Source organism: Oncorhynchus mykiss, chromosome 25, assembly GCF_013265735.2.
Source record: "Oncorhynchus mykiss isolate Arlee chromosome 25, USDA_OmykA_1.1, whole genome shotgun sequence".
In the NCBI taxonomy this organism is placed as follows: Eukaryota; Metazoa; Chordata; class Actinopteri; order Salmoniformes; family Salmonidae; genus Oncorhynchus; species Oncorhynchus mykiss.
In genome coordinates, this window is record NC_048589.1 from 13,518,930 (window position 1) to 13,540,015 (window position 21,086).

Consider the following 21,086-nt stretch of genomic DNA (forward strand, 5'->3'; position numbering starts at 1 on the left):
CCACACTCCGAGGGCCCTCACCTCCTCCCTGTAGGCCGTCTCGTCGTTGTTGGTAATCAAGCCTACCACTGTAGTGTCGTCCGCAAACTTGATGATTGAATTTGGAAGCGTGCATGGCCACGCAGTTGTGGGTGAACAGGGAGTACAGGAGAGGGCTCAGAACGCACCCTTGTGGGGCCCCAGTGTTGAGGATCAGCGGGGTGGAGATGTTGTTACCTACCCTCACCACCTGTGGGCGGCCCGTCAGGAAGTCCAGTACCCAGTTGCACAGGGCGGGGTCGAGACCCAGGGTCTCGAGCTTGATGACGAGTTTGGAGGGTACTATGGTGTTAAATGCTGAGCTGTAGTCGATGAACAGCATTCTCACATAGGTGTTCCTCTTGTCCAGATGGGTTAGGGCAGTGTGCAGTGTGGTTGAGATTGCATCGTCTGTGGGCCTATTTGGGCGGTAAGCAAATTGGAGTGGGTCTAGGGTGTCAGGTAGGGTGGAGGTGATATGGTCCTTGACTAGTCTCTCAAAGCACTTCAGTTACCTTAGCTTTCTTGGGAACAGGGACAATGGTGGCCCTCTTGAAGCATGTGGGAACAGCAGACTGGGATAAGGATTGATTGAATATGTCCGTAAACACACCAGCTAGCTGGTCTGTGCATGCTCTGAGGACGCGGCTGGGGATGCCGTCTGGGCCTGCAGCCTTGCGAGGGTTAACATGTTTAAATGTTTTACTCATGTCGGCTGCAGTGAAGGAGAGTCCGCAGGTTTTGGTTGCGGGCCGTGTCAGTGGCACTGTATTGTCCTCAAAGCGAGCAAAAAAGTTAGTCTGCCTGGGAGCAAGACATCCTGGTCCGTGACGGGGCTGGTTTTCTTTTTGTAATCCGTGATTGACTGTAGAACCTGCCACATACCTCTTGTGTCTGAGCCGTTGAATTGTGACTCTTCTTTGTCTCTATACTGACGCTTAGCTTGTTTGATTGCCTTGTAGCGGGAATAGATACACTGTTTGTATTCGGTCATGTTTCCAGTCACCTTTCCCTGGTTAAAAGCAGTGGCTCGCGCTTTCAGTTTCACGCGAATGCTGCCATCAATCCACAGTTTCTGGTTTGGGAATGTTTTAATCGTTGGTATGGGAACGACATCATCAATGCACTTTCTAATGAACTCGCTCACCGAATCAGCGTATTCGTCAATGTTGTTGGAAGCAATGCGAAACATATCCCAGTCCACGTGACCGAAGCAGTCTTAAAGCGTGGAATCAGATTGGTCAGACCAGCGTTGAACAGACCTGAGCGCGGGAGCTTCTTGTTTTAGTCTCTGTCTGTAGGCAGGGAGCAACAAAATGGAGTCGTGGTCAGCTTTTCCGAAAGGAGGGCCTTATATACGTCGCGGATTTAGAATAGCAATGATCCAAGGTTTTACCAGCCCTGGTTGCGCAATCGATATGTTGATACAATTTATGGAGTCTTGTTTTCAGATTAGCCTTGTTAACCGGGCTACTGCCTTTGGCAATTGAAGTAGGTAGGTTCAACGCCATAGATGAAGAAGAGCGACTATGTACTGTTGTCACGGCCTGACCTTAGAGAGCCTTTTTATGTCTCTATTTGGTTTGGTCAGGGTGTGATTTGGGGTGGGCATTCTGTGTTTTGTTTTCTATGATTTTGTGTTTCTATGTTTTGGCCGGGTATGGTTCTCAATCAGGGACAGCTGTCTATCGTTGTCTCTGATTCGGAACCATACTTAGGCAGCCCTTTCCCTCCTTTCTGTGTGGGAAGTTGTCTTTGTTTGTGGCACATAGCCCTTAAGCTTCACGGTTGTTTTGTATTGTTTATTGTTTTGTCGGCGTTATTTCAAATAAAAGGAATATGTACGCTCACCACGCTGCGCTTTGGTCTACTTCCAACGACACCCGTGACTGTCTGTGATTTAGGGCAGGTCGAGAATGAACTGCCATTTTTATTTCATTGTACTTTATATGATGATTTGAGAGTTATACTGTTTAATAAAATGTTGCAAAGAAATCAGGAACTATTCTTGATTAGATATGAAGAAAAATTTGAATGGCTATTTAGAAAATAACTATTTTTGGTTGCAAATTTGATCTCCGAAGCTTCGACAAGATAAGTTGTAAACTTGAAATATTTTTGTTTTGTTTTCTCAATAGTTTTTCACTGCTGTATGAACGTATGTTTATATATACATCCAATCGGAAAGTATTCAGACCCCTTGCCTTTTTTCACATTTTGTTACGTTACAGCCTTATTCTAAATATGATGAAATCGTTTTTTTCCCCCTCATCAATCAACACACAACACCCCATGATGACAACGCAAAAACATTTTACTTTTTATTTTAGCAAATGTAATGAAAAATAGAAATATCACTTGTATATGTATTCAGACCCTTTACTCAGTACCTTGTTGAAGCACCTTTGGCAGAGAATATAGCCTTGAGTCTTCTTGGGTATAACGCTACAAGCTTGGCACAGCTGTATTTGGGGAGTTTCTCCCATTCTTCTCTGCAGATCCTCTCAAGCTCTGTCAGGTTGGATGGGGAGTGTCGCTGCACAGCTATTTTCAGGTCTCTCCACAGATGTTCGATCAGGTTCAAGTCCGGGCTCTGACTTGTACCGAAGCCACTCCTGCGTTGTCTTGACTGTGTGCTTAGGTTCATTGTCCAGTTGGAAGGTGAACCTTCGCCACAGTCTGAGGTCCTGAGCGCTCTAGAGCAGGTTTTCATATCCTGACTAGTCTCCCAGTCCCTGCCGCTGAAAAACATCCCCACAGCATGATGCTGCCACCAACAATCTTCACCGTAGGGATGTTGCCAGGTTTCCTCCAGACGTGATGCTTGGCATTCAGGCCAAAGAGTTCAATCTTGGTTTTATCAGACAAGCGGGCTGTCATGTGCCTTTTACTGAGGAGTGGCTTCCGTCTGGCCACTTTACCATAAAGGCCTGATTGGTGGAGTGCTGCAGAGATGGTTGTCCTTCTGGATGGTTATCCCATCTCCACAGAGGAACTCAGGAGCTCTGTCAGAGTGACCATTGGGTTCTTGGTCACCTCCCTGACCAAGGCCCTTCTCCCCAGATTGCTTAGTTTGGCTGGACGGCCAGCACTAAGAAGAATTTTGTTGGTTTCAAACTTCTTCCTTTTAAGAATGATGGAGGCCACTGTACTCTTGGGGACCTTCAATGCTGCAGACATTTTTTGGACCCTTTCCCCGAGATCTGTGCCTCGACACAATCCTGTCTCACAATTCCTTCGACCTCATTTCTTGGTTTTTGCTCTGACATGCACTGTGCAACTGTGGGACCTTATATAGACAGGTGTGTGCTTTTCCAAATCATGTCCAATCAATTGAATTTACCACAGGTGGATTCCAATCAAGTTGTAGAAACATCTCAAGGATAATCAACGGAAACAGAATGCACCTGAGCTCAATTTTGAGTCAGGTGCAAAGGGTCTGAATACTTATGTAAATAAGGTATTTCAATTTTTTATACATATATTTATGCAAACATTTCTAAAACCCTGTTTTTGCTTTGTCATTATGGGGTATTGTGTGTAGATTGCTGAGGAATTAGAATAAGGCTGAAAAGTAACTAAATTTGGAAAAATTCAAGGGAACTGAATACTTTCCGAAGGAACTGTATGTATAGACATGCTTATCTTATTTTGCTACAGTAAATACAATGGACATCCTGAAGATGCCTGACACGATAATACAATTAAATCATATGCTACAGACAAACAGAGACTGTGGTTTACTGGGACTGCATGGAGCCATCTGCCAGGGTGTGAACAGTCTTATGTTATGGCATTTCTGGGTCTGCCAGGGTGTGAACAGTCTTATGTTATGGCATTTCTGGGTCTGCCAGGGTGTGAACAGTCTTATGTTATGGCATTTCTGGGTCTGCGGCATGCGTTCTAAGGCTTTGTGAATTGCAGCGCGGCTAGGCTGGAGAGGAAAGAGGATATCGCTGGCACGCCGTGCAGAGAGTGGAGAAAGGGACTAATTAACATATTAATGATCCCACCTTCGTAGAGCTTCTGTCGGATAGTCAAAACACTTTGATAAGTATGCAAATGAGCACGGAACCATCTGAAGGAGAAATTAGCTGCCGGAGATGGCCGAGTGTGAACAGAGAATGAGAGTAAGGGAGAGGGGGCAGAGAGGGGGAGGTGGAGAGAGACAGAGACAGAGAGAGAGAGAGAGAGAGAGAGAGAGAGAAAGGAAGGAAGATGGGCGGGAGAGAAAGGAAGAGAGAGAGAGAGAGAGAGAGAGTATTTGAGCAAGGCAGTCTTAGCCAGGCATGCTGATGGATTGAGCCTCTCGTTTGTTTTATTTATCTTCAATTATCCGCTGAGCAAAGCAAAGCACTGGCTGGTGGGATGGACACGTCACACTAAGAGGAGGAGTGTTTCTTTGTCTCCTTGTTGTGTGTGAGAGAGAAAGAAAGAGAAAGAAAAAGAGAGCGAAAACAGAGATGGGAAATAGTGCATGGCTATGCAGCCTTCTCCATACTGTCCGTCCTCTCTCTTCTCTCTCGCTATAAAGACACATACGGTACAGAGCGCTGCTGTCTATCAACTGTGCTGACGTCCAAGATGGCGGCAAGACCAAAGCCAGAGGACCGCCAGCCTCTGAGGGGGTTTAAGTAATGACCCCATCCAGACAAGGGCAAGTAATTATAACACTGGAATGCCTTGCACGTGACCGGGATGGGAGATTTCTGTGGGAAAGCTAGTGTGTGTGTGTGTGTGTGTGTGTGTGTGTGTGTGTGTGTGTGTGTGTGTGTGTGTGTGTGTGTATGTGTGTGTGTGTGTACGTGTACGTGTACGTGTGTGTACGTGTGTGTACGTGCGTGTGTGCGTGTGCACACGTGCGCGACTTAGTTTAGTTCCCAATTCACCGACACGGTCATCACATTCTACAATGATTTTGAATAATTAAAATGTTAAATTAACTGGATAATGTCTTGGACGGCCATGTTTCAGCTCTGACACTGGCGATTAAAGCTTCCACTAGAACTACTAGCCTCTCTCATTCCACCAACCAGAGGACAGAGAAAACCTATGTCTTAACAGAGTTAGAACAGGTAGCTATAGACAGTTCAAAAGAACAGTATGCATATCCAAAACTGTCCACAGTTGCAGGGTACAACAATTCCACAAGGAAAGTTGATGAATACCCACGCAATGAATGCTTTGTTTTATCAGCAACTCGTTGGACCTCAAAGAGTTTTCATCGGGCTTAACTAAGGTTTAGCAATGATCCAGCTTCCTCAACTGTTCAGAACATTTCAGCTCAAGAGGAGCTGACGGAGAGAGAACGGCTCTGCCTGTATTTAGTAAGACACAAACACAAGCGCTCTGTTTAAGAGACGAGTCTGAACGGGTCTGACGCATGTGATGTCATAAGGATTAACATAGTGTTTGTGGTGATATGGTACCCACGCTTGAGAACCACAAGTTAGTGTACACGTCGGTGAAAGCCGCTGAGGGGAGGACGGCTCATAATAACGGCTGGAACGGCAGACATGGAATGGCATCAAACACCTGGAGACCATGTGTTTGATGTATTTGATACCGTTCCACTAATTCCGCTCCGGCCATTGCAACGGACCTGTCCTCCCCAATGAAGGTGTCCCCAACCTCCTGTGACACACATAATATATACACAATAGTCACAGACTTTATCTGAAAAGAGGGGATTCTACCAATTCTTTTGACAGCGTATCTAGGAGACGCCCAAAGTGTCTGGTTCCGGTTATGTAAGGCAGCAACCCACTCTTTGTCTGACTGGGAAAGTGGGATTAGTTCACAATGAGCCTGGTATTTTAGAACAAAGGGGAAGGAATAGAACACAGGCATGTCCTTTAGAGAGGAGAGAGAGCCTTCCATTTTGAGTGCTTGTTTATGAATAGCTTTATGGAGAGCTTATGCACTAGAAAACATGATTAGCATATCCCACTGTACATATGCAAATGACAAAGGGATGGGAATACATATTAGTGCAGTAACCTGCCCATCAAACCTGGCTGAGGAGAAACAATTATGGTAGGCTATCGGAATGCGTTTCAATAAAGGATATACCAGTAAAAAAAAAATGGAAATCATTAGTGTACAGTAAAAGTGGAAAGAAGGGTTAATCCGTTACTGAAATAAGAGCAAAAGGAGATCGTTTTACCTTCGATGTCTTGCATATTTGCCGCTGACATGTCCACTTCCATCACAGCCTTGAGTAGGACAGCTGTGATGAAACAGAAGAACACACTGAGTATGCACGTACCTCACCATTCTCCACACTGAGTATAGACATAACTCACCATTCTCCACATTGAGTATGCACACAGCTCACCATTCTCCACACCGAGTATGCACGCATCTCCCCATTTTCCACACGGAGTATGCACACAGCTCACCATTCTCCACACCGAGTATGCACACAGCTCACCATTCTCCACACCGAGTATGCACACATCTCCCCATTCTCCACACCGAGTATGCACACAGCTCACCATTCTCCACACCGAGTATGCACACATCTCCCCATTCTCCACACGGAGTATGCACACAGCTCACCATTCTCCACACAGAGTATGCACATAACTCACAATTATCCACTCTTCCCTTGTTCCATCTGTCCATCCATCTACTATTAATATGCTGTTCAGTTTCTGTTTTCTTCTCCACACTTTTATTGGATGTTCCGCCTCCTTTGAAATCATGTAACATTTCTACCTTTACTCTACACACAATGCACTCTTATTGTACTCCGATATGTACAGTATGCACTGTTATGGTAATTCACACTCCAATCTGGTCTTACTCCCTCACCTAGCCCCTCCTCTCATTTTAGCCTAATCCTCATCATAACCATCATAACCCTCTCCAGTATCACAGTGGCATATCTGCCCAGACCAGACCAGACAGAACCGTCACGGAAAGTCAAGCGTATTTGCCCTGATGACTATCCGCTCTCTGGGGAGCGACGCCATCGAGCGGCATTATCGGCATTATGGACGCCTCGGCCTGGAGATAGGCTGGCCATCGATCCGCTGACTAATTGCTATCTGCAGGCAGCGGTGGAGAAAGGAAAGAGAGAGAGAGCAGAGAGAGGGAGAGAGAGAGAGAGAGAGAGAGAGAGAAAAAAGAGAAAGAAAGAAAGAAAGAAAGAAAGAAAGAAAGAAAGAAAGAAAGAAAGAAAGAGGGGGAAGAGGGAGGTAGAGATGGGGAGCCACACTGTCTGTGGAAATCAGAAAGCAATACTGTATGTGTCCAGGTGGGATATTATTTATTGATAGGTGGGTCCAGAATGTTATGTCTCAAAAAAACTTATCCCAGCCTGTAAAGGACTTAATTAAACCCATGGATGAAAGTATAAAAGTATCTTTGAACCAGGATTAAATGTCCAAATAAAATACATGAGAACTCTTAGTGGATAACTGGAGCACCCCCTCTAGCACCAGGGTCAGCTCACTCTCAAATGTTGTTTTTTTGCCATCCTTGTAAGCTTGCCACATACACACTATATGATACATTTCTTAAACATAAGAATGAGTGTGAGTTTTTGTCACAACCCGGCTCGTGGGAAGTGACAAAGAGCTCTTATAGGACCAGGGCACAAATTATAATATAATAATAATCATTCATTTTACTCTTTATTTAGCCATCTTACATATACAACTTTATTTACTCATCGAAAATTATGAATGACTCACCACCGGTTAATGAGAAGGGTGTGCTTGAAAGGATGCACAGAACTGCAATGTTGAGTTGTATTGGAGAGAGTCTCAGTCTTAAATCATTTTCCACACACAGTCTGTGCCTGTATTTATTTTTCACGCGAGTGTGGGCAGAGAATCCACTCTCACATAGGTACGTGGTTTCAAATGGCATCAGTGTCTTAACAGTGTGATTTGCCAAGGCAGGATACTCTGAGTGCAGCCCTATCCTGAAATATGTCAGTGGCTTCTGATTCAATTCAATTTTCACAGAACCACTTGTTGCAACTTCGATGAGGCTCTCTTGTTCAGATATCGGTAAGTGGACTGGAGGCAGGGCATGAAAGGGATAACGAATCCAGTTGATTGTGTCATCCGTTTCGGGAAAGTACCTGCGTAATTGTGCACCAACTCACTCAGGTGCTTCGCTACATCACATTTGACATTGTCTGCAAGCTTGAATTTGTTTGCACACAAAAAAAAATCATACAACGACGGAAAGACCTGTGTGTTGTCTTTGTTATTAATGCAGACAGAGAAGAGCGCCAACTTCTTAATCCTAGCCTCAATTTTGTCCCGCACATTGAATATAGTTGCGGAGACTCCCTGTATAATCCTAGATTCAGATCATTCAGGCGAGGAAAGAAAATCACCCAGATAGGCCAGTCGTGTGAGAAAGTCATTGTCATGCAAGCGGTCAGACAAGTGAAAATGACAGTAAAGAAAACTTTACGCTCGTTACCACTCCACTATGTCACCCTGTCATGGCATATGCGCCATCAGTACAGATAAACACATCATGACCACCAATGTCCATTTGATGTCACAAAGCTGTCCAGTACTTTAAAAATACCCTCTCCTGTTGTCCTGGTTTCCAGTGGTTTGCAGAAGAGGATGTCTTCTTTAATTGACCCCCCCCATAAATGTATCGGACATACTGTATACCAGGAGGTATGCCAGGCCAGATAGGCCAGTATGCCATCACCCAGATAGGCCAGTATGCCATCACCCAGATAGGCCAGTCGTGTGAGAAAGTCATGCATAGAATTCACTGGCTTGTATGCTGTGAAACAGTGCTATTTGATGAAGTCATTGTCTGTATAGTTTTTTGGGCCTTTCCCCTCAGCATTGTCCCAGCCATGCTGAGGGAAAAGCAAGCTATTGTCCTAGCAGGAAGAATGAAGTCCTCCACAATAGTATGGGGCTTGCTGTCCTAGCCACTCGGTAGCTCACCATATAAGATGCTTCTAGCCCCTTCTTATTAATGGTATCTGTTGCTTTTATACATGTCTTACTACTTGAAAGTTGTCTTAAATCTTACTCAAAAAACTCCATGTGGCTTATTTTTCAAATTGGTATTTTTTGTTTCAAAATATCTGCGCAAGAGTGAAGGTTTCAGCGAGTTGTGAGATAGTACTTTTGCACATATAACACATTGTGGCTGAGGAAAGGCACTACTCCCAATATAAGTGAACCCCAAATCAATGTAGTCCTCATCATATTTGGCCTCTTCGATGGTCCAACGTCCCTGTCTGTTGTTCGGTGCTTTCCCGGGTAAGGGGGCAGTAGATCTTCGGCTGCATCAGATTCACAACTGTCAGTGTCCATGCTAGCTGGGCTAACAACAAATGTAGAATTACTGATGCTAGCATTGGATGTGCTCGTGGAAGCAGAACAACTTGTGTCGTGGACGGGTGCAGGTAGAGCTGGTATGTGTCTTCATGAACACGGGCCTTACTTTTTTTTAACCATTTATCAATTTTCGAGCAAAAGGAATGAGCAGCAGCTTTGTGTGGCTACATACGGGCCATTAGTGGAATTCCCGCGAGAGAGAAACGTTTAATGTAAGGCTACCTGTATGTGGCTACCTGTATTTGACTACCTGCATTTGACTACCTGTATTTGGCTACCTGTATTTGGCTACCTGTATTTGACTACCTGCATTTGACTACCTGTATTTGACTACCTGTATTTGACTACCTGTATTTGACTACCTGTATTTGGCTACCTGTATTTGACTACCTGTATTTGACTACCTGCATTTGACTACCTGCATTTGACTACCTGTATTTGACTACCTGTATTTGACATTGTGTTGTTATTTCGCTGAACACTAGATGGTTTAATTTGATTTTTGGAAGTGAATCAAGGCTTACTCAGGTGAGAAAAAAACCTCACCCAAGTGTATAACCCTGTTGGAAAATATAAATGGACTGTTTGAATATGTGAATCACATTTTTATTTGGCGTACACCCGACAGTATTGCTCGTACCCCTGGGCGTCTAGTACATGCAATTCAATGAACTTAGTTAGACAACACACAAGGGTCAATTCAGGATCATCTTATGCCCACTGTACTGACATGTCTAACCACCTGTCAGTACAGGCTAACGATGGAGTTTGCAGTGGGTTTTAATAAGTTAGATTTGATCAAAGAGAACTTCGATTTTAATTATTTACTGGCAATCGGGTTTGTCAGGATAGATAGAGAAAGAAAATGGAGAAACGGGATAGCGAGACAGAAAGGAAGAGAGTTAGAGAGAAAAGAGCGAGAGAGCGACTGGTACAGATGAAGTGAGATACAGAGTGAATAAGGGAGAGAAAGTGAGAGATGAGAATAAAAGAGAGAGGAAGTAGCATGCAGAGTAAATGGCGTCGCCCTCCTGTCTGAAGAGGTGATTGTAGTGCTCGTCTCTCGCTGCACACTGAGAGGCTGGGAGTACTCCACAGCCATTATCGGCCCTCGTGGCCTTTCATCTCTCAGCCTCTCCCTCCCCCTCTCTACCTCCCTCCCTCTTTCACTCACACACATGGGGGTTAGCTGGAAAGGCAGGGGAACAGGGACAATGTTTAACAGTAATACTGACCTGAACAGCTCTGGTATCGCTGGTTCCACAGGCACTGAGAAATTCAGGCAGAGAGAGAGAGAAAGGGATGGGGAAAGAGGGAGGGGAGAGAGAAAGAGGGAAGAGAGAGAGAGAGATGAGTGAGAGGGGCGAGAGGGACAGGGAAAGAAGGAGGGGAGAGAGAGGGGAGAGCGAGAGAGGAGAGAGAGGGGAGAGACAGGAGAGAGAGGGATGTGGAAAGAGGGAGGGGAGAGAGAGGGAAGAGAGAGGAGAGAGAGGGAGGGTAGAGAGGGAGGGGAGAGAGAGGGAGAGAGAGAGGAGAGGGAGGGAGGGGAGAGAGAAAGGGGAGCGAGAGAGAGGAGAGAGAGGAGTAAGAGAGGGAAGGCAGAGAGGGATGGGGAAAAAATAATGAGTGAGGGGATGCAAAAGAAAAAGAGTAATCCCTATATCTTAAAAGCATGCTTTCATCAAGGTTAAAAACAGTGACAACCATATTCAATGGAGGCAGGCACAATAACACAATGTAATTGGCTGGATAGACTGCCTGGAGAATTGTGAATTCAAGAGTGTCTCATATAGGATGGCTTGTGAGGTGAGAGACAGTGTGAAGAGAAGAGTGAAGCAGTGAGTGAGAGAGCTGTGTGTGTGTGTATTTGTGTGTGTTTGTGTGTATGTGTGTGCTTGTGGGTTGGGGTAAGGTCACCCTGAATGGCGCCTGCAGTGATTTGAGGAGAGTGCAGACGCACCTCGGATACCTTTTGAGCGTGTGCGATGGCGCTTCTCGTCTGCATTCACCTCCATCTGCAGAGGAGACACAAACAGACAGTCAGAGATAGAAGCCCTGCCAGGGCCTGTGTCAAGAGAAGAGTGGCTTTGGTGGCCCGGCACCTGGGTCTGTCTGTCTGTCTGTCCACCCGCCCGCCCGCCCGTCGGTTCACCAGTCTGCCCGCCCGCCCGTCGGTTCACCAGTCTGCCCGTCCGCCCGCCCGCCCGTCGGTTCACCAGTCTGCCCGCCCGCCCGCCCGTCGGTTCACGAGTCTGCCCACCCGCCCGTCGGTTCACCAGTCTGCCCGCCAGCCCACCCGCCCGTCGGTTCACCAGTCTGCCCGCTCGCCCGCCCGTCGGTTCACCAGTCTGCCCGCCCGCCCACCCGTCGGTCCACCAGTCTGCCCGCCCGCCCGCCCGCCTGCCCGTCGATCCACCAGTCTGCCCGCCCGCCCGTCGGTCCACCAGTCTGCCCGCCCGCCCATCGGTCCACCAGTCTACCCGCACGCCCGCCCGTCGATCCACCAGTCTGCCCGCCCGTCGGTCCACCAGTCTGCCCGCCCGCCCGCCCGTCGATCCACCAGTCTGCCCGCCCGCCCGTCGATCCACCAGTCTGCCCGCCCGCCCGTCGGTTCACCAGTCTGCCCGCCCGCCCGCCTGCCCGTCGATCCACCAGTCTGCCCGCCCGCCCGTCGGGCCACCAGTCTGCCCGCCCGCCCGCCCGTCGATCCACCAGTCTGCCCGCCCGCCCGCCCGTCGGTCCACCAGTCTGCCCGCCCGCCCGTCGGTCCACCAGTCTGCCCGCCCGCCCGTCGGTCCACCAGTCTGCCCGCCCGCCCGCCCGCCCGTCGATCCACCAGTCTGCCCGCCCGCCCGCCCGTCGGTCCACCAGTCTGCCCGCCCGCCCGTCGGTCCACCAGTCTGCCCGCCCGTCGGTCCACCAGTCTGCCCGCCCGTCCGCCCGTCGATCCACCAGTCTGTCACTCTCTCTTATGAACACACACTGAGACACCTACACCCCAATTTATCCCGACAGTAATTGCCTGGTACCAAAGCTTCACTGTTTCTGACACTGTGAAATTGCATTTATTCTCTCTTTAAAAGGATTAAGAAATGTAGATTTTGCCAGGTGCTACTGTCACCCAAACCTTTCCTTCATGGTGCTTTGAAATATGTATGCAAATGTACTGTGAAAACAAATGCATAATTGCATTGGTTCTTCTTCTGGTCCATATTTGTGTACGGATTATGATATTTCATCGTTCGCCAAACACAGTCACACTTCTCCATTAAAGGGCACCTATACTACTTTCTACCTAAAAGGTGTCATCTTTGCTGTTTACCACTTGGCACATTCCTCAAACAAAGTCATATATATATATATAGAGTCTAATTATAATCCCTCCCATATTCCGCTAGACCACATTATTCACAGTGTACACAATGTTCTGCATGCCTCTCAAATCAATGTCTCATCTGTAAATCCTCTTTTTAATCTCACAGATATCACATCACTCCCACTCCACAATGTCTCCCACACTAAAGCCATCATCTCACAGTAAAAGTGGATCCCGACTGGTCAGAGGAGAATTAACCGTTGATGAGTTGAAAGAAGGGGCTCATTCTGTTATTCCCAGATGTTACTGAAGATATGAACGCTCGCTGAGTTGTGGACTATCACAGGCTAGCCGAGTTTGGATGTCTCTTTAATGCTCCATGATTTATTAAAGTGCCACTGAAGCCTTCAGTCCTAATGGTGGAAGCCGTCGTGTTTTTTTTTAATGCTAGCCATAAATGTTTCAAACGGGGAAAATAAAATGATCAAAGCCAACGGTACCTAGTAAATCTTATTAGTGTGAACGGCGGGGTGTTTTTTGGGGGGGTGGGGGGGGGGGGGGGTGGGGGTGGAGGAGGAGAGCCTGAAATTATATTTCTGTGGAGCGGCGCAGGGGTTTCCATGGTAATAAGAGGAAATCCTACCTCAAGGGAAAATAACAAGAAGTTATCAATCCGTGTGGCCCAACTCACCACACTCTATTTACGGTGACATTTGGCTCATGAGAGACAGACAGAGCAAAGGAGCAAATGTGAGGGACAATGAATGAACTGCTTGACAGAAACTCAATTAGTCGTCACCTGCTGAGACTAGCCAGGCTCAACATGATAATGCTGTGCTTTGCACTGGTGTTTTTCAACAACCATATGGGAAGCACTCAACACCTGACCGCAACAGTGCTACACTTTATGTCAGAAAACACAACGTGAGCTATTTCCTCCTGGCTATGGTGAGTGAGGGAGTTCCACAGACAAACACACAACACACACACACACACACACACACACACACACACACACACAAAACTGTGCCTATCTACAACTGTCAGATTCTCTCTAAGGGCTTCTCTCAGCAGACATGACAACAACAACAACTGCATCTCCGTCGCCGCAACTTCCTCCATCAAGGCCCCTTGTGAGACCGGTGCCCAGGTCCCTGAAAGCCTGTCTGAGACTCGTCCGCCCCTCTGGGTGTTAAGAGCCCTCCTCACCCTCCCCACCCTCCTCACACTCCACACCCTCCTCACCCTCCTCATCCTCCACACCCGACCGTTTTTTTACACAAATGTCACAGATGTAATAGCTTGTGGAGCTTGCAGTAATGGAAAGATAAGGAAGATCTGTTTCCCCTATGTTCATACCGTTTTACCGTATTTATACTGTATATTGCAGATAAGAGGCGGAATAACTCTCATTCGTGCCCTTTCTGTGCCGCCTGTGTGTGCGCATGTGTGTGTGCGTGTGTGTGCGTATGTGTGTGTGCGTGTACATATGCGTGTGTGTGTGTGTGTGTGTGTGTGTGTGTGTGTGTGTGTGTGTGTGTGTGTGTGTGTGTGTGTATGTGCGTGTGGTGGGGGCTGGGACCACAATTCACATCGTTATCGCTTTTCCTTTGTTTCACCTTGAAGTTTTGGGAGAATATGTCTCAGGCATACGGTGCTACCCCCCCCCGCATCCCACACACACACACCTCTCCACCACCCCACTCCTCAGCCTGCGTTGGTATTCCTTCAGTGAGTCATTGGGGAGGCTTCCGAAAACCACACTTGCATGATCAAATTTCACTGCAACTAGGTATTTACGCCATCATCACCCAGTGACAGTAAACATGCAAGCTCGCTAAAATAAGTACATCTGAATAGTTGTGAAGGACCAGGCTGATAGCATTGAGTGAGTGCCAGAGATAGAGAGGGAGATAGAGAGGGAGAGGGGGAGATAAGGATGGAAATCGGCTATCAACATTTTCTCCAGTGAGTGTTGTTCTTGTAGGTAGGTAGCTATCACTCTGAGACAAGCTTGTGGAAAGGTTTGGGTGTGACAGAGTTTTGTATCTTTACTTTGAATGGTTGGCATTGAGTATGACAGAGGCTCTACATTTTAAAACAGGGTTATGAGATTATCAAGATGTACCGTATCATTATAACTGAAACGGTTGTTGTAACTGTACCTGAAATGGTTTGGGGTGAGATTGTTCTTTGGTCCAGATCTCTGCTTCCTCCGTTGCCCACAACAGTAGACGTTTGACTGGAGAGAAAGGGATCACCACTCTTTCAAGTTCATTTTCTGCAAAGAATTTAAAAAACAATATCCATACTTAGGAATTCAAATCTCCATGCAAATCATAATTACCCAGGCTGTATGATAGCTTTTGGCTTGAGTTTCCTTCCTTTGAGAAGGAAGCCGATGATAGACTCATGAATAGTCACATAGTATAACATGTATGCTATATACGGAGTGAATGTGATTTCCTCCCTCCCGATAGCTGCTTGTCATTTTATGAAATAGACTTGGCAAGGCGGTAATTAGCTAGATCTATCATATTCTGCAGGAAGTGGGAAAAAATATAGCTAATGATCCATGCTACCCTCCATGATTTCTCTTCAACTCTGCCGTCCTATGAATTGAAACGAGACAAAGATAGCGGGGGAGAGAGAGAGAGAGAGAGAGAGAGAGAGAGAGAGAGAGAGAGAGAGAGAGAGAGAGAGAGAGAGAGAGAGAGAGAGAGAGAGAGAAAGAAAGAAAGAGAGAGAGAGAGAGCGAAAGAGAGAGGGAGAGAGAGAGAGAGAGAGAGAGAGAGAGAGAGAGAGAGAGAGAGAGAGAGAGAAAGGAAGGAAGATGGGTGGGAGAGAAAGGAAGAGAGAGGGGGAGAGAGAGAGTATTTGAGCAAGGCAGGGATCGAGAGAGAGAGAGAGAGAGAGAGAGAGAGAGAGAGAGAGAGAGAGAGAGAGGGAAAGAGAGGGAGGGATTGAGAGAGAGAGAGAGAGAGAGAGAGAGGGAAAGAGGGAGGGATCGAGAGAGAGAGAGAGAGAGAGAGAGAGAGAGAGAGAGAGAGATAGAGGAAGGGGTGTTGGGTGGACAAAGCATGCTTGGCAGCTCCAAGGAGGTTCGACCACTGCTGATGTAAAACAATCCAGATATAAGAGGCCTATTTATCTCCCCTGACCAGGGCAATAACACTGCCTCTCAAAACACAGACGCCCAGGGACAAACAAAGAGCAAGAGACCAAACGCAGAGCAAGATGCATGGTGAACACAGAGGATGCACAGTGAGAGAAAGTGAGAGAGAGAACGAGGGCCATTTTAGGTATTTCGGCAGTGACGCCAGGTCACAACATTTCCCTCCATTGCTTCCCACACAAATGGACACAGTCTACTTTTCCAGTTCATCAAATTTCCTGCGTCTGGGACCTAGAATTGGTATTGTGTAGCCTAGGCCTATGCTTTGCCAATGCAGATATAGAAAGAGTAACAGAGAGCAAGCTACAGTATGGCGAACTTAGCAAATGGGGCATTTGTGGTAAGTACATGGAAACCGCCATATTTTTGCACGCCCAACATTGTTTGCTAAGTTAACTATGCTATCGCTACTAGGCTACAATCAAACACTATGCTTTATAACCATGTAAAGACCACAAATGGTCTATACTCTGATGTGTGTTTATAGTTGTTTTGCCCAATGTTTAAAGCGCTTAGGCTTCTATCCTCAAGTCAAGATAATACTGCTATTGGCACACTGTTTATTATTTTTGCAAGTTATTATTTTTGTCAATGAATGCAAGTATTTTTCTAAAGCCATTTTTACAATTTGTACACTTGTAAATGCAACTCCTACTCAACTGTTGCTGCTTCACACCCCCTAAATAGGCTGCCGGGCCCTCTATCTTAACAGGCAGAGGTAGGCATGTATAAATTCCCTCTCTCCCTCCCTCTCTTCCCTTCTTCACCCCCCACCCCTCCCCTCTCTCCATCCCTCCCTGTCTCTGTGTCTGTCCTGTATGTAGGCATGTATAAATTCCCTCTCTCCCTCACTCTCTTCCCTTCTTCACCCCTCACCCCTCCCCTCTCTCCATCCCTCCCTGTCTCTGTGTCTGTCCTGTATGTAGGCATGTTAATTGGAGGAGTGTCCAGGAGACAGCAGATGAGGTGTTCATGATGCAGCAGTGATGAGTAGCCAGTCACAGCCAGAGCTGCAGTCACAGACAGGACCACTTCTGTACATTAAAGCTTACAATAGCCAGCTGTGCAACACAATATGTTGCTGGGAATACTGCTAGGGAGATAGGGGCGTCACGGGGTGTGTGTGTTTTCATGTAGTGGGTTTTCACAGTTTTCCTTTGAACCACTGGGGGTTCTCATTCTGTTTCCTGCTCTCTTCCTATCTCATCCTCTCTCTTCCTCTCTCTCTTCTCTGTCTCCTTTTGTAGTTGAAAAATAACAAAAGCCCTAAAGCGTATGCCCAAAAGACTTCTCTCCGCTTCCCTGGGAAGGGGACATCTACTGTCAGCATTCAGCCCTGGTTTCAGAGTTACATCCCCTCCTACAAAAAAAGAACAAGAAAAAGTTCCTTCCTCCCGTAAACCTTTACTTTTCCCTCAACTCAGAGTCTCCCTCTCTTCTTTTCTCTCTCCTCTCTCCCTTCTCTCTACACACTCACCCCTCTCCTCCCTGTCCCCCAGTTCTCTAATCAGACACTGAGTGCCGCTGGCCCTGCTCTCTGATTGGTCTGATTAAGGCCTTGATTTGGGACAGAAGATGAAATCAGAGCCCTGACGTGTCGTGTTGTAGCTTCCCACATCCCAATGCCTTGGCCTACTTCTCTCTACGGGGTCGTGTGTGTGTGTTTTAGTAATCCATTCCTACAGCAGAGATGGTATTCATTATGGTTAGTGTGTGCTACTCTTTCAGCACCAAGGACAGTGACAGAGTGACCTCAGCAAGGCAGTAGCAGCGCTGACTACAGCCCAGACAGACAGGCTGGGCTGTAGCCATTCATTACAAATCAAAACACAAACACACATATATGCATTAACGCAGCACACACACACTTTTTGGAGTGAGTGATGGTGTGTTTGTGTAATTGTTGTTATTTCATAACCCATAGAGGTGGGGGGAGGGTGGACTTAGCCCTTTTCAAAAGTGATATTTATCAGAGCCAGGGTATATGGCCTGTAAATAGCAGTTGTGTATTGCCTGATATGTGGTGCCTGTAAAAAACATTTGCAATAAAATTCCACAGCAGAGAGATAGGCTCAGGGAGACTGTGCACGAGACACACACACAGGCACACACATACACACAGGCACACACATACACACAGGCACACGCGTACACACAGGCACACGCGTACACACAGGCACACACGTACACACAGGCAAACACGTACACACAGGCACAAGCGTACACACATTACACACACGTACACACATTACACACACGCAAGCCTAAAATAGCCTTCAGTTTTTAAGAGTGACTGGGGCTGCCTGACCTACATTTTGTGGAATGTGTGTACGCAGCACAGAGGAGGAGAGGAGCTCTATCTAAATATTCTTTGTCATTTCTCTCTCTCCTCTATCTCTCTCTCTCTCTCTTTCCCTCTCCTTTCTCTGATTTTCATGCCTTTAGTCTTTTACACACACACACACACACACACACACACACACACACACACACACACACACACACACACACACACACACACACACACACACACACACACACACACACACACACACACACACAGACAGAGAGAGAGAACTGCCTTGGCACTCAGAGCTTTATAAGCAGGTCTCTTTAAAACACAATGGCCATTTGGAAGGCACAGCCAGTCTGGGGAAGCAAGGTGGTCATTGACCTGTCATGATGCAGGCTGTGATGCCATTACTCATTTATGTAATCTCCACACTGTCATGGAGGTGTGAGGTCTTGGGGGAGGCTGGGGGAAGAAGGGTACGGTAGCAGTCCAACAGAAGAAGAGGGAATCATCAGAAGGTTAGGGACAGGGGGAGAGGGCAGAAAGGAGGCAGGGGGCGACAGGGTTAGATGGGGTAGACAGAAGCAAGAACGTGGGAGAAAGCCATGGGAATGCAAACTACTGTACATCGGATTCAGTCTTTTTCAGTTGTCACATGTCACACTGTGCGATGATACCAAATTAAAATCTTGACATCAACCTGGACAGACTGTATGGTTTGCTTCAATTCTGTCGTCACATGCTGCGATTGGTTTGAGAGGCTAAATCAGCCGATGTAGGCTGCATTAACTGCGGCGGTGTATTTGATCTGCGCGTGTGCCAGCACCAGCATCGCAAACCTCTCTACGCTTATGCGTGAGTGAAGTGAATCAAACAGTCTTCCCCAAAATAACATGGTTGCTGTGGTAAAACATTCATTTTAATTGGTCAGGGTGTGACATGGGTGATGTATGTGTTTTCTCTTGTCTAGGGGTTTTGTATGTTCATGGGGCAGTTTCCTGTCTAGGTAAATTGTATGTCTATGGTTGCCTAGATTGGTTCTCAATTAGAGGCAGCTGTCTATCGTTGTCTCTGATTGGGAACCATATTTAGGCAGCCATATTCTGTGGCTACTTTGTGGGTGATTATCTATGTCTATGTTAGTTGCTTGTGTCAGCACAGTTTTCTTATTATAGCGTCACAGTCGTTTATTGTTTTGGTTCAGTTTACTTCATGTTCTTTCTTCAATAAAGAAGAATGTATACCAACCACGCTGCGTTTTGATCCTCACCTTCTACTCCATACGACGATCGTGACAATGTGCCATGTAAACAAAGTTATAAGGGAAATCTTTCTTCTTGCACAGCATGTAAAGGTGTAAATCAAACTACTATGTTATTCTGACTATTCACAATAATCATATTATTGTGTGCCTACTCACTGCCGGCCTTGTTCCTATTTGTCAGTCACCGGGATCGACTCGTAACAACAGCCACGCTACACGATAAAGGCTAAATATACTCTGACACAGCCAGAACTTTGCCGGCGCCTAGGACCGCGCGTAACGGTACTTAATCGGCAGACATAGACCCTGTCACACTGAACGAGACGTCCGACAATCGTTTACGGCCTACCTATATTGCCCACAACGTGGACATTTTGGCCGGGAAGGCAAAATCGTGGCACGCCACGGACAAAATCGTACGGTCTGTGGGTGGCTTTTGGCTGGGACAGTATGAGACTGGGGAAAGACAGAGAGAGAGGACAGACAGTATGGTGGATGGAGAGGCTTGTGAAGACAGGGTTGAGGGAACAAGGGAAGGTAGTGATAGACAGAAGCAGACGAAGGGAGGCAGGAGATCCTGCACCACCAACTCTGATCCTAACACGCACGTTGTTGCCTCTGCAGCTGCCAAGATGGGGGAGGTGGCTGGGGAAATGGTTTACATTCCTTCCCCTAAAACTGTTTTTCGATCCAAATAATTACGGCTGGAAATAGAACCAGATGAACGGGGAAACAGATATTCCTTCTCTGCCTCTTCTCATTCAACAGCAATAGCTCAGACAAACTCAACCCCTTTTTGGGTCAAGGACTTGAGAGGTTGAAGCAACAGCAGTCACACTTTCAGACACACATATAAACACACACACACCATAAAGCAGAGCCCCTTGGGAGCCTGGGGAGCTTGGGAGGAAATACCATCCACAGCCACGGCACTGCAATTACCCACAGGAGGGTAATCACCAGCAAAATGAGGCTGGGTAGAACACTCAGGTGAGAGACGCCAGACGGCAATCAGACCGACGGGGGGAGAGAGAGAGAGGGCGAGGGACCGAGGGAAGGGGGTAGGGAGGGAAGGCAGTGAGAGGGAACTGAGAGCATGAGGAGAGGGCGGGAGAGAACAGGTAGAGAGAGGGAGGGAAGGTGGAATGAGAGAGCAGAGGGGGGAGAGAGGGGGACATATTCTTTCATTTTCTGTCAAACGGGAGCACCAGGGCCTTAATTACCAGCCATGTCTTTGGCCCTGCGTCTGTCTCCCAGCTCACCCAACCTGAAAGGTGTGTGTGTGTGTGTGTCTGTGTGTGTGTGTGTGTGTGTGTGTGTGTGTGTGTGTGTGTGTGTGTGTGTGTGCGTGCGTGCGTGCGTGCGTGCGTGCGTGCGTGCGTGCGTGTGTGTGTTGCGAGGGAGAGAGATAGAGGGAGGCAGAGAGAGGTTGGCAGCAGAGAGAGGAGAGAGACAATGGTCATTTATGTTCTTTACAGTATTCAAAGCAACCAGAGCAGCATGAGGTTCGACACAGTGGCAGACTAGCAAGGTCTCACATTATTACAGTAATAATCTACACTATAGATCTCCACCTTACCACAGTATGATGAGTCAAATACGAAACTTCTGACAATACTGCAAGACTGCTCATAATTCCCATCTAGCCAGATGAATGTTACTGTGTGTCTGTATTTGAACAACTG

At 47.0% G+C, this 21,086-nt stretch overlaps 1 protein-coding gene across 15 annotated transcripts in view; it reads right to left on the minus strand.

The window, feature by feature from the left end:
- The window catches only part of LOC110505383 (myelin transcription factor 1-like protein), a 138,877-nt gene that overhangs the window by 77,291 nt on the left and 40,500 nt on the right, over positions 1-21,086 (minus strand). For 11 of the 15 annotated variants that reach the window (XR_005039510.1, XR_005039509.1, XR_005039511.1 and 8 more), the window contains exons 2-5: positions 14,835-14,950; positions 11,314-11,368; positions 10,589-10,622; positions 6,185-6,247 (exon numbers count right to left, since the gene is read on the minus strand). Coding sequence is in view for 12 of the 15 variants with exons in the window: in XM_036962444.1 (XP_036818339.1) it covers positions 6,185-6,247; positions 10,589-10,622; positions 11,314-11,368 (152 nt within the window). In the remaining 3 variants the exon portion in view is untranslated. The remainder of the gene's footprint in view (positions 1-6,184; positions 6,248-10,588; positions 10,623-11,313; positions 11,369-14,834; positions 14,951-21,086) is intronic. The other 4 variants (XM_036962448.1, XM_036962447.1, XM_036962446.1 and 1 more) reach the window with 3 other exon arrangements.